General features: G+C 41.5%; 1 protein-coding gene across 41 annotated transcripts in view; it reads right to left on the minus strand.

The window, feature by feature from the left end:
- The window catches only part of FOXP1 (forkhead box P1), a 632,383-nt gene that overhangs the window by 152,405 nt on the left and 467,305 nt on the right, over positions 1–12,673 (minus strand). For all 41 annotated transcript variants that reach the window (XR_012431355.1, XR_012431353.1, XR_012431354.1 and 38 more), the window contains one exon: positions 6,018–6,119. Coding sequence is in view for 27 of the 41 variants with exons in the window: in XM_065539493.1 (XP_065395565.1) it covers positions 6,018–6,119 (102 nt within the window). In the remaining 14 variants the exon portion in view is untranslated. The remainder of the gene's footprint in view (positions 1–6,017; positions 6,120–12,673) is intronic.

Below are 12,673 nucleotides of genomic sequence, written 5' to 3' on the forward strand. Positions count from 1 at the left end.
TGGCTCACTGTAGCGTCGATCTCCTGGGCTCATTCAATCCTCCCGCCTCAGCCATCAGAGTAGCTGGGACTACAGGCACCGGGCCTGGCTAATATTTTTGTATTATTTGCAGAGATGGGGTTTTGCCATGTTGCCCAGGCTGGTCTCTAACTCCTGGACTTAAGTGATCTGCCTGCCTCAGTGTTTCAAAATGCTAGGATTACAGGCGTGAGCCACTGTACCTGGGGATACTTTCGAGAGAGAGAATTATGAATAAACAAAACCAATCAATAGTCATGGAGTGGACTGTCCTGGGCAGACTGGGACACAGGGCCACCTATATACCGCTGAAGTTGAAATACCAAAAACGAACTAACTCTTTATATTACAACTTACACCAAAATTCTGGAGGCAAGGACAAAACAGACTACCAAAGAAAAAAAAAATCTTAAAGCAGGAGTATGAGCCTGGACCCCAAAGTGAACTTCTTGAGGTTCATGAAATCCCTAAAACTGGATGTGACATTTTGTGTTCATGTGCATTTTTCTGGGAGGAGGGGTCACTGTTTCTATCATATTTGTAATGGTGCATGTAATCGGAAAGACTTAAGAACTATTTATAAAATATTTCGGTTTTATTATTTCTTATCGAGACTTATTTCTAGGGTTTTGGGATTCTCGAAAGTCATGTGATAACAGTAACATCTTAAAGGTATCACAATTTCCATGCTTTGTATCAATTTAAAATGCGAGGGATGCCAATTCTAGACAATGTTAACTCTAGACATAAAAAGAAGTTTGCCTCCCTCTCCTAAATTATCCTCCTTACTAATCAGTGCATAGGGCTATTACTTAAGGGTCAGTACTTCAAAACCATTCCATTTCACTATTAACAACATAAAATTGTAGTTTCCTTTACAGGTTTCCTCTTGCCAATTTATTTTTTAGTGAACAACGTGGAAATGATACAAGCTACTAAGATTATATGTGGCATTAATGCAAAGCAAAATGCTGCCTAAAGCATGTTTTATATAACTGCAAATAAAAATGCTAAAAAAAAAAAAAAAACCTGCTGAATCTTGTATTTTAACCTCCTCCACTTAAAGCAAGAATCCACATGATTACTCTGAGCTTCCAAGTGAACTAAAGGGCTGGCCTTCTAAGTGGGTTTCACCATCTTTCCTTCCAGCGAAATGACCTTCTGAGTAAGGGGCTCACATATGACATCACCTTGGAAGGAAGGGGATGGGCAGGAGGGAAAACTATCAGATGACTGGCTTCAGGTTCAAATTTTTTATAGGGGGCCTGAAACTGGTGAGCTTTCCACTGTAGGCAACACACAAAGTTTACTTTCTTTCCTAACTTTAATGCTGCCAGAATACACATGTACTCTTACTTTCTTAGGAGAAAATGTGTCATTTGATTTCCTTCCAGTTTATGTACTCGTGCCAACAACTAAAATGCTTAAAGAACCAAAATGAATTGCTACCCAGAAACGGTGGTCAAAGTTCCAAAATTTGATCAATAAAATTGCTCATCTACTCACAAATTAATCTTCAGCCAGTAAAGTTACGCATTTTCGAGGTTATGAGTACACCTGCACTGTTAAGCATTTATTTCATTTGTTTAAGCAATCTTCAGAAGTATATAAATATTTATAAAAGAGAGCCTATGCTGGGCGCAGTGGCTCATGCCTGTAATCCTAACACTTTGGGAGGTCGAGGCAGGTGGATCACCTGAGGTCAGGGGTTCAAGACCAGCCTGGTCAACATGGCAAAACCAAGTGTCTACTAAAATTACAAAAATTAGCTGGGCGTAGTGGTGCATGCCTGTAGCCCCAGCTACTCGGGAGGCTGAGCAGGAGAATCACTTGAACCTGGAAGATGGAGGTTGCAGTGAGCCAAGATCGCTCCACTGCACTCCAGCCTGGGTGAAAGAGCGAGACTCCATCTCAAAAAAAAAAAAAAAAGAGCCTACTATTTTTACTTATCTGTAATTTTCTTTTTGCAGCAAAACGTTAATTTGTTTACAACTCATAAGCCTCCTGAAGGCAGGGTCTGTCTCTTCAACAGTTCTGTATCCCATGAACACCAGCACCATGCCCAGCCTGCTTTGGAAATGATCACCAACTTGCACTTAATTAATTCAGATCACTCTGATTCTGAATTTATGATGGGGCCAATTTTCAATTTTCATTTGTATCATTCATAAAAAAATTTGCAAAGCAAATGAACAGACTAAGTAAAAAGATAATTTCAGTTACTAAGTAGAATATTTCTCAAGAACTTCAGAAGCAGTATCTATACCCGATTAATGCCTTCATTAATAAACCACATCATCCAAGAATGTGACCAGCTCAGATTTGGTTCAGTATGTGGATCTGCAAAGAGTGGCATTTCTCTCTTATTTACTCTCATCTCCCTGAAATTAGACCAAATTGGTGATGTTTGACTACATTTTATGATCTCTATCGAGTAACCACTTATAGCCTCCTCTAACTTTCCATTTTCTTTTGTTTGTATCATCAGCCTGTGAAACCAGAGAGCGCTGCCAAACATAAAGCAGGGAAGTGTGAGATATGCTTAAAATATGAGTCACAGTATATTTGGGGATTTGGGTTTCTTTTTTTTTTTTCCCCTCAAGCTATCAGCAGATCAAATCCTCCCTCCCTGTCAAGCCTTCCTCTATGCAGAAGATCTGAAATTTGCTAAAATCGCTCTCTCGGTGTAGTTATGAAGGGTGAGAAGATCAGAGATGAGCACTGTTAAGATTTGCTGTAGGATTTCCCTTTCATTTCAGAGCCACTCCGGCGGAGATGCCTCAGCGAGGATGCAGTATGGCAAGATATATTTAAATATGAAGGTTATTCCTTCTGTGAATCACCAAGTCTATATGCATATTTTTATAATGAGGTAATATACCATGTGGCCTAGGATAGTAATTTCTCCTCTGTTTGTGGAAGGCCAGCCAACCTAATAAAGCTTACTGAATGTGCATGACCCATTCAGGCAGCTGAGGGGTCCTTCAGCAATCGTCTGTGATACACACACACACCAGTCCACCAACCCTTTAGATTTCTTTTCCCCCGCCAAATCTTAAAGCTGGTCTAAATTCTCTGCTTGTCAACTCCTCTACTTGGGGGGTAGGAAAAAAAATCAAGACATCTTCTTTACCAAAACCAGCATTCAAGATTACCCCTTCTCCCCCCACTTTTTATACAGACTGAAGAGCTCAGCAGAATGTGTGAGGTTGGTTTTGACACTGTCCTTGCCAAGAAAAACGAAGCCCTCTATATCATCCTCTTCTGCATGGTGGCTAAAAACCCTGGAACAGGCAAGAAGAAAAAGAGCCCTCAAAAGGAAATCCCCTGAAACTTTACTTCTTATATTTAGCCCTCAAGGAACTTCGTTCATCTTGGAAAAGAAGTTACCTAAAAATGCCATATGTTTTTAAAAAGCAAGTATGAGGGAAAATAATTCTACCATAAAAAAATCACAAATGATATTCAATACTGAAGAGCAGTGTGATCAGGCAGATTGTGTATGTGTGTATTTTTTTATTATCTCTAACCAAAGCTCTACTATGTGTAAGATTTTCCCCCCAATAATATATTTTCATTTTCCCAATGCACTTGAGGTCTGATGAATTCAAGAGGACTCGGGGTATTTTTAAGGCTGTGAGAGCTCCAAGAGGGAGGCAAAAAGAATGGACCATCATTTGAATCAATGAGTGACAGGCTGGGCTAGCTCCCTGTATACATTAATAAATTAGAATTTTAATTGTGTCTCTGTCCACAGGAGATGCCCCAGTACTTTAATATGTACCAACAATTGGCTATGTTATGGAATCTGCAATGTGGCCTCCGCTGCTGACCTCTGAAACACAATTCCCAGTCTGACTACGGAAACTGTTCAGTTTGATCCTTTCAACTTATTTGAATCCTGACAAATAAGCTCACAGCTGAAAGGTCAATATAGTCATATTTCATCCTCCAGAGCTGTTCTTAAGACATCTGCACAACAAAGCACTTCTTATAGCACCTGACATGGGCCCTCAATGGCACTATACCTCATTAAAAATGTCCCCTGCATGCGCATGCATTCCAAGGCACATGGTCTGGTGATGGTTTACCAAATAAGTGTTTACACAAGGGTTAGTAAACAAGGCACATTGTCAACTCTTCCAATAAAGTGTCACTATAGTGCTGAACTCTCTCTGGAAAGTGAGTTTCCCAAGTACATGTAGAAGAACTAGAACTTGTTGGTCAAGGTCAGTTTGATCTTTGCGGATAATCTGGGAACAGGCTGTGGTTCACCCTGACCTGTGAAAAGTAAACACAAGCTAGAATTTAGGTTGACCTCATTATCCAATTAATTGGCACCAAGTTATACACCTATCAGCTACCGCTTACAGATTCTGTCCCCTCCTGTGATAGGGATGCCCACCTTCAGCTATGAAAGTAGTCTGAACCACTTAGCACCCGGGTGCCAAGTGCCCTCTCTTACATGTGAGCATGAAGACCCTGATTCAAGTTTCTTTGAAATTTCTATTACAATTTTCTACTTTGAGTCAAAAATCCAAATTAGAATTTTTTTTTTTTTTTTTGAGATGGAGTTTCACTCTTGTCACCCGGGCTGGAGCACAGTGGTGCAATCTTGGCTCACTGCAACCTCCACCTCCCAGGTTCAAGCGATTCTCCTGCCTCAGCCTCCCTAGTAGCTGGGATTACAGGCACCTGCCACCAAGCCTGGCTAATTTTTATATTTTTGGTAGAGATGGAGTTTCACCATGTTGGCCAGCCTGGTCTCAAACTCCTGACCTCAAGTGATCCACCTGCCTCAGCTTCTCAAAGTGCTGGGATTACAGGTGTGAGCCACCATGCCCAGCCACAAATTAGATTTTTATAAACTTACTCCTTCTTCTACTCCATTAACCCCTTGCCTTCAACGTGCCTGAAATCAGAAGTTGCTAGAACAACCATTTTTGTATCTTTACATAAAAATTTCTTGCCACTTAAAAATGATGACCTAGAGGGCCGGGCGCGGTGGCTCAAGCCTGTAATCCCAGCACTTTGGGAGGCCGAGACGGGCGGATCACGAGGTCAGGAGATCGAGACCATCCTGGCTAACACAGTGAAACCCCGTCTCTACTAAAAAATACAAAAAACTAGCCGGGCGAGGTGGCAGGCGCCTGTAGTCCCAGCTACTCAGGAGGCTGAGGCAGGAGAATGGCGTAAATCCGGGAGGCGGAGCTTGCAGTGAGCCGAGATCTGGCCACTGCACTCCAGCCTGGGCGACAGAGCGAGACTCCGCCTCAAAAAAAAAAAAAAAAAAAATGATGACCTAGAAACATTCTGAACATATCCACTGAAGAATTGGGTATATATTAGAATCATTACAAGACATAATATTAAAAGTACCACATCCTCCTCAGGCCAAGTCATAGTTCTTGATGCTACTGACATTCTGGGATGAATTACAGTGTGTTGTGTCCTGTGCATTGCAGGGTGTTTGGCAAGATCCCGGCCTGTACCTACTGGATGCCAGCAACACCTCTGCCCTGCTAGTTGTGGCAACCAAAAACGTCTCTAGACATTGCCCATTGTCCTCTGGTGGGGGGCAGCAGTGGGGGGGCGGGGGGGGGGGAATCATCCCTATTGAGGATGACTACACTAAAATAAGTGTGTGTCTGTGTGTTTATCCCATTTCCAGATGCAACATAAGAGAATGTGGTGACAATTCTGAGTACTATGAACTTTTCTCACTGGTAACCTACACTGCCTATCAGCAACTCAACACTTGCAACTCCTTATCCTTCTATTATAATTCACCGATCAGGAGATCTTACGCCTGACAATAAAACTTTTGGTCAAATACACATTTTCCCCAAAATGTTATACCCTGCTAGTAAACCAAAAATGCACTTTCCACAGAAGATTTTCTTACATGATTTGCAATGCTCAACACAATCCACTCCTGAACTGCTTATCAGTTATCCCAAAGGGTAGAATGTCAATTTAAAAAGAAAAAGAATTGTTACCTGAAGAGCTGGTTGTTTGTCATTCCTCTTGGGAGATTTTAATCCACTAACTTGCTGCTGCTGTTGCTGCTGAAGGAGGAGCTGTCTTGCCACCTGAAGTGCCTGGAAGGAAAAACAGATGAAAATCCTTTGCGTTACTACACAGGTTCGGGGGACTCTTCATAAAAAAGGATTCCAGGAAGTGCGCTTTGGGACTGGGTCCTGACTTTCCTATTTCCTGGCAAATGAAAACAGCAAACGAAACTTCCCATCAGTCTTAGTTGGAAAACTTTCCAGAATTTGTTTACGTTTCCTTTGACTTGGTCAATTTCATCCACAGTTCCACAGGCATCTAAGCACATACTTTATTCCTACTACAGATCTGACATGAAATTTAAGACCATGAGTGATTGGGACTCTGAAGAAAGATGACAGAGACACTAGGAGGAACCCGGGCAAAGAGGAAAACTTGGGAGACACTACAGGGCCCTTTTTTAGGATCACCTTCACCCTCCCCCCAGTTCTTCTTGGGGAAATGTGGGGACTCAAGTTGAAAGTAATACTTTCACCCGATCTGAGTCCAAATAAAAAGAAACAACTAAGTGGTGGATCACAGGAAAAGTATACACTGGTTAGGCTATCTAGGAAGGAAGATGAAACAGATGAGACATACCTAGGATGACCTTGATAGAAATCAGAGAGGAAAATTTGGCAAATCTGATCTCTAGTCATCTTAAAGAGGAACATTATGTATCTGTGAACAAAACTGGTTACGTTTATTACAAATGACCCTTTCAGGCTTACAATATGGAAAGGTTTTTCCTTAAAGGTAGACACTGGGGAGGTAGTATGAATTGGAGATAAAGCAGGAAGAAAACAGAAGAGTCCTCTAAAATGTTTAACATATGACTGACAAATCTTTTTAAAAGTTCAAGACTGGGCGTGGTGGTTCACGCCTGTAATCCCAGCACTTTGGGAGACTGAGGCGGGCAGATCACTTGAGGTCAGGAGTTTGAGACCAGCCTGGCCAACATGGTGAAACCCTGTCTCTACTAAAAATACAAACATCAGCTGGGTGTGGTGGCAGATGCCTGTAATCCCAGCTACTTGGGAGGCTGAGGCAGAAGAATCGCTTGAATCCAGAAGGCGGAGGTTGGGGTGAATTGAGACAGCACCACTGCGCTTCAGCCTGGGTAGCAGAGTAAGTGTCCACCTCAAAAAATAAAATAAAATAAAATAAATAAAAGTTCAAGTAAAAAAGAAAAAAACAATGCCATCGATACACCCCCACGAAGACATTCACTGCCAAAGAATTCAGAACAAGAATAATGGCTAGCCACACACCTTTCCAAAGATGGCAGTAGGATTAGCAACAGAAAACTGAAGTTTGAGGATATTGTGCTAGAAAGTCATATGAAAAGTTGGGTTACTTGAGTCAATGCAGCTGAGAACCAAGAATGGCAGAGAACATGGCAGAGATGTCGAGAATGCTCATTAAATGGTGTGCTTAGAGTTTAGACACAAAATGAGACTTCTTATTATATGAATAATAATTTCTATATGGTAACCAAATTATTTGTGCATCAAAGAAGAGGCACACATAGATGTCATCAATACATCAAAAGGACCTGAGGCTACAGTCTTAGAAACTTAGCGTAACGGACTTATGATGGTAGTGTGTTCCTTAAAAAGGAACAGGTACTTCATTTATATAAGAAAATAACGTGTATATTTACAAGAAAAGTTACAGGGACAATGGTGGAAGGGAAGAGAGGTAAGAGGGCCTGGGTGTCCCTGTGCATTGAACTCAGAAGAAAGAGAAAACAGAGTAGTCTAGAGGATTAGTGTTCATGAGCAGACACCTAAAAACATGGAATGTGCAAGAACAGTGCTTCTCCTAAAAGGACACGCTCACTGAACTGTGCTCATAACTAGAGTTGTAACACATAATATTTTTAAGACACTGTGTAAGGTTGAGTGGCGCCTTTGTGTTTAAGAGGTGCTAATGAAAGCTGACAAACACAAGCACCGATACATAAGTGACAAAGAAAAGACCACGAGAAAAGTGGAACCCTGCTATCCCACCTCCCTACTACGTCCACCCCCGTGTCCCAGGGAGGCCTTCTGCCTACTGAACTCACCACGACCAGCCCTTCAGATGTAATGCACAGGCTAGTTCGGCTGTGAAGGGAGAGACAGATTCGACAAGGCCTGCCTGGAAGAGCCTCGAGAAAAGGGGCTGTCTGAGTGGGGCATCTGGAAGCCAAGACGCCTGGGAGAGTTGCCTGAGACTCTAGCCTGCTGTCTCAGGGAGGATTCACCATCACTGGACTCCGGGTTTCCTTGTCTCCTTGGAGACGCTCAGTACATGCGTAGGTGTAAAAGTGGGCAGAGTGAAGATTTCATTTATATCATATAAGAAAAATAGTCCCAGTCCCCTTTGCAAGGTGTCTGCAGGAGCAAAAGCCTCTTCTCCTACTATATATGTTCCCTTAGTTATTTCACATGAAGGTTTTACGGCTTTTTAATGTAGAAAGGGAACGGTTATATATTTTAAGTGCTATCATCAGGGTTCTCAGAATAATAGACCGATCAGCAAAGAACGGTTTGGTTGCTAGTTGGAAAGGCAGAGAGAGGGACTGTAGATGACAGTGCAGAGAAAAATATGGTGGGGAAGAGGAGAAAGGTTACACACACATTTAACACTAAAATAAAGCAAGCAAAGAAAAACAAAGTAATGAAGACTCTATATAACTTATACTCCACCAAATACTGGGAGAACAGGCACTCACTTTTTTTTATTATTATTATTATTATTATTTATTTTTTTTTTTTTAAGACGGAGTCTCACTCTGTCACCCAGGCTGGAGTGCAGTGGTGAGATCTCGGCTCACTGCAATCTCTGCCTCCCGGATTCAAGTACTTCTCCTGCCTCAGCCTCCTGAGTAGCTGGGACTACAGACGTGTGTCACTACACCTGGTGAATTTTTGTATTTTTAGTAGACATGGAGTTTTGCCATGTTGGCGAGGCTGGTCTCTAACTCCTGACCTCAGGTGATCCACCCGCCTCGGCCTCCCAAAGTGCTGGAATTACAGGTGTGAGCCACTGTACCCGGCCTCAATTTTTAAACAGTCAAGTCTCAGAGCAGCTATAGTCAACTCCTCAGTTCAGCGAAGTGTCTTCGAGAAAAACATACACACATATACACAAAACTATTCTTTTTTTTGGCAGGGGGAGGAGGGGGCAAAATCTTGCTCTGTTGCCCAGGCTGGAGTGCAGTAGCGCAATCTTGGTTCACTGCAACCTCTGCCTCCTGGTTTCAAGCAATTCTCCTGCCCAAGCCTCCCGAGTAGCTGGGACTATAGGCACCTACCACCATGCCTTGCTAGTTTTTGTGTTTTTAGTAGAGACAGGGTTTTGTCATGTTGGCCAGGCTGGTCTCAAACTCCCGACCTCAGTGATCTGCCCGCCTCAGCTTCCCAAAGTGCTGGGATTACAGGCATGAGCTATCGTGTCCGGCCATCACAAAACTATTCTTATATGAGCATGGTCTCATAAATGTACATAAGCAAAGGAAAGTATAGAACTTAAACCTAAGTTTTCAACAAATGCTTACTGAGCTGGCTCTACAGAATGATCACACATTTCAAAATTAGCTACTAGGATCCACAGATTTAATTTTTCTGGTTTGAAGGGGGTAAAAAAGTCATACCTTTTTTTTTTCAGACCCAATATAGGGTACCTGAACTTAAGTAATCATATTGCAAACCCCAGCCTCTTCATACCATCTCAAACAGAGGCCCACTAAAGATGATAATCCAAGATACAAGCACAGGGGGAAAAGGTTTGCAAACTTGTGTGAACCCAAGGGAAACTGTAGCCGACCTGCTGAACAGAGAACACCACAAGATAAAGATGTGCAAACTGGCTTCCAAATTTCAGCCCCCAAATGAATAAACACAGGTAAAATAACTTTAAATATTTGGGATGGAGAAACAACACTAGTGCAGAGAATAATTCATTTTGATATGAATTGCTATGAATTATCCCACAATAATTCCCCAGCTTTATCAGGAGTATGTTAACAGAGTAGGAACAAATTATTATCCATATCCTCCCCAAATTAAAATCCATTTAAAAATTGCCTTAGGTCTCAGCAGGAGTTTTAAAACCTAACTGAACAGAACTTATAACATGCTTTGAAATCAATCACTAAAAGGTGTTTCCTTTCCATGATATATAAATTACTGTGGTCTAGATTTTAAATTGTCACATGCAAGGAGAGGCAATAAATCCTTAATGTTTAACACTATGTATCTGGGCATTATAATACAAATATCCAGCATCTACGATTTGTAAAAAGTAAAAAAACGCTTATTATAATGTTCAGTGTGGGACAGTGAAAAATGTGCAATGACTGATGGGATCCCCTTTGGAAACTATGTCAGAGATCTATGTTCACCATGTTTCCTGTAGATGATGACTTGATAGCCATTTTTACCTGTTATGTGATCAGAACAGATTATGTCCTTCATCTCCAACTCCACTGCCTAAACCCCAGAGATAATCTTTTTTTTTTTTTTTTCCTTCGAGCCAAGGTCTCACTCTGTTGCCTGGGCTGCAGTGCAGTAGCACAATCATGGCTCACCGTAGCCTTGACCTCCTGGGCTCAAACAATCCTCCCACCTCAGCCTCCTGAGTAGCTGGGACTACAGGCATGGGCCACCACACCCAGCTAATTTTTTCATTTTTGTAGAGACAGGATCTCACTGTGTTGTCCCAGCTGGTTTCAAACTTCTGGGCTCAAGCAATCCTCCCACTTTGGCCTCTCAGAGTATTGGGATTACAGCTGTGAGGCACAGTGCCAGGCCAGAGATTACTCCAATACAATTGAGGAGTGAGAATGGACTTTTCTTATTCTTATAACAATATCTCAATCACAATTAGAGAAAAGTCCCTTAGGATATATTGTTTGAAGATAAAATTAGATTCTCTGGATACAGAATGTGTGTGGATATGTGTTTGAGTTTATGGGAGAGGGAGACAGAAGGGTGAAAAAGGAGGAAGGAGAGGGCAAGCAGCAGAAAGAGAGAGACAGAAAGGATATGAATAAATGAATTTCTCTCTTAAGAAGCAAGGATCAACTCTGACTCAAGTTCCAGATCAATTGCTAATGTAAATAATGTAAAAGGTCCAATCCCATCTCTGGAGACCTTTTACTCTTGGTGGTGGTTCCTGGGCTGGGTTGAGTCAACACTTCCTTTATAATAGATGTGACAATTGCCTGGCACTGGATAACCTGGTCCTGTATTTTCATGCTAGGCTCGGGTTACAGTAAAGACACAGTTTGAGGATGTCACAGAGTGGAGGTGAATGATAAAACCAAGGCACTTAGAGCCCAGTTGCACACATTCACATTTATTTTCCTTCAAACTAAAATAAGTGACTCTCTGAGCTAAAAGAAGAAGTGGGTGGGGCGGGGGGGAGTGGGGGGCAGGCACACATCACTTTCATCTCAACTGTGGATTGACTAGTCTCCCATCTATGCTTGGATCTGCACAAGGGGTTGGAACTGCCCGATGGCTGGCATGCCATGGTCCACGGCCAGCTCTCAGCACTCAAGAGCCAGTGAGATGGTCCTTTCACTGCTGGCTTGGTAGGTCATGTTTTCACATTAACTGGGAACCTGGACATTTTTGACACACCTTCCATTCTATTGGTCCAAGATTACTTCATTCTCATCAGTGCCTTCATATTCTTAGTAAATAAGCGCCATCTGTTATTTACAAATTATGTTTTACATAAGCATGTTTACAACTTCTGAGCTATTTACATTCTAAGATCATAGCAGGTGCTTATATTTAGGGGCTAGGTAATTCTATGTTTAGCATGTTTATCAAGGTAGCCGATGTTCAAAAACGTGTCTACCATATTTTAAGAAACATCAACAAGTTTATATAAAATATGGTTTGAACAGGCATGCACACATACATAAAGCAAGCTGGTAGAAGGAGAAAATCTTTCTAAAATGTTTTGCATAACACACTTGGTGACAGGGTCTGAGATAAGCCACTGACACATGGACATCTTAAAAAAATATGACTAACTGGAAAGTTTCTAGTCATGGGCCAGCAAACTATAGCCCGTGGACCAAATTCAGTCTCTCACCTGTTTTGTACATCTGTCATATATCAGCTCAAAGCATAAGAATGGTTTTTGCTTACTTAAATGGTTGAAAAAAATAAAATAAGATTATATTATGACATGTGAAACTTATATGGTATTCAAATTTTGGTATTTACCAATAAAGTTTTATTGGAACACAGTCAAGCTCATCCCCTTATATATAATCTATGGCTACTTTCCTGCTACAAAATGGAGTCAACGACTTTTGACAGAGACCACATGGCCCTTGAGACCTAAAATATTTCTTATCTGGCTCTTTACTGGAAAAGTCTGTCAATCCCCGTCTTAGGTTGCTATCTGTATTCTGAGATCCCCAAAGATTTCACTGGTTAGAATTTTATATAAACACATCTTTCAATCAGTTCCCCAAAATAATTTTAGAGTTTGGCCAAGGAGCAAGAACATTATTAATTAGCTGTTCTTTAAGCTCAGATTCAATGTTGATGTTCTGAAAAGGAAATATATCCATGTGCTTTTGATCCGAAACTGT

This window comes from Macaca fascicularis, chromosome 2 (genome assembly GCF_037993035.2).
Source record: "Macaca fascicularis isolate 582-1 chromosome 2, T2T-MFA8v1.1".
Taxonomy (NCBI): Eukaryota; Metazoa; Chordata; class Mammalia; order Primates; family Cercopithecidae; genus Macaca; species Macaca fascicularis.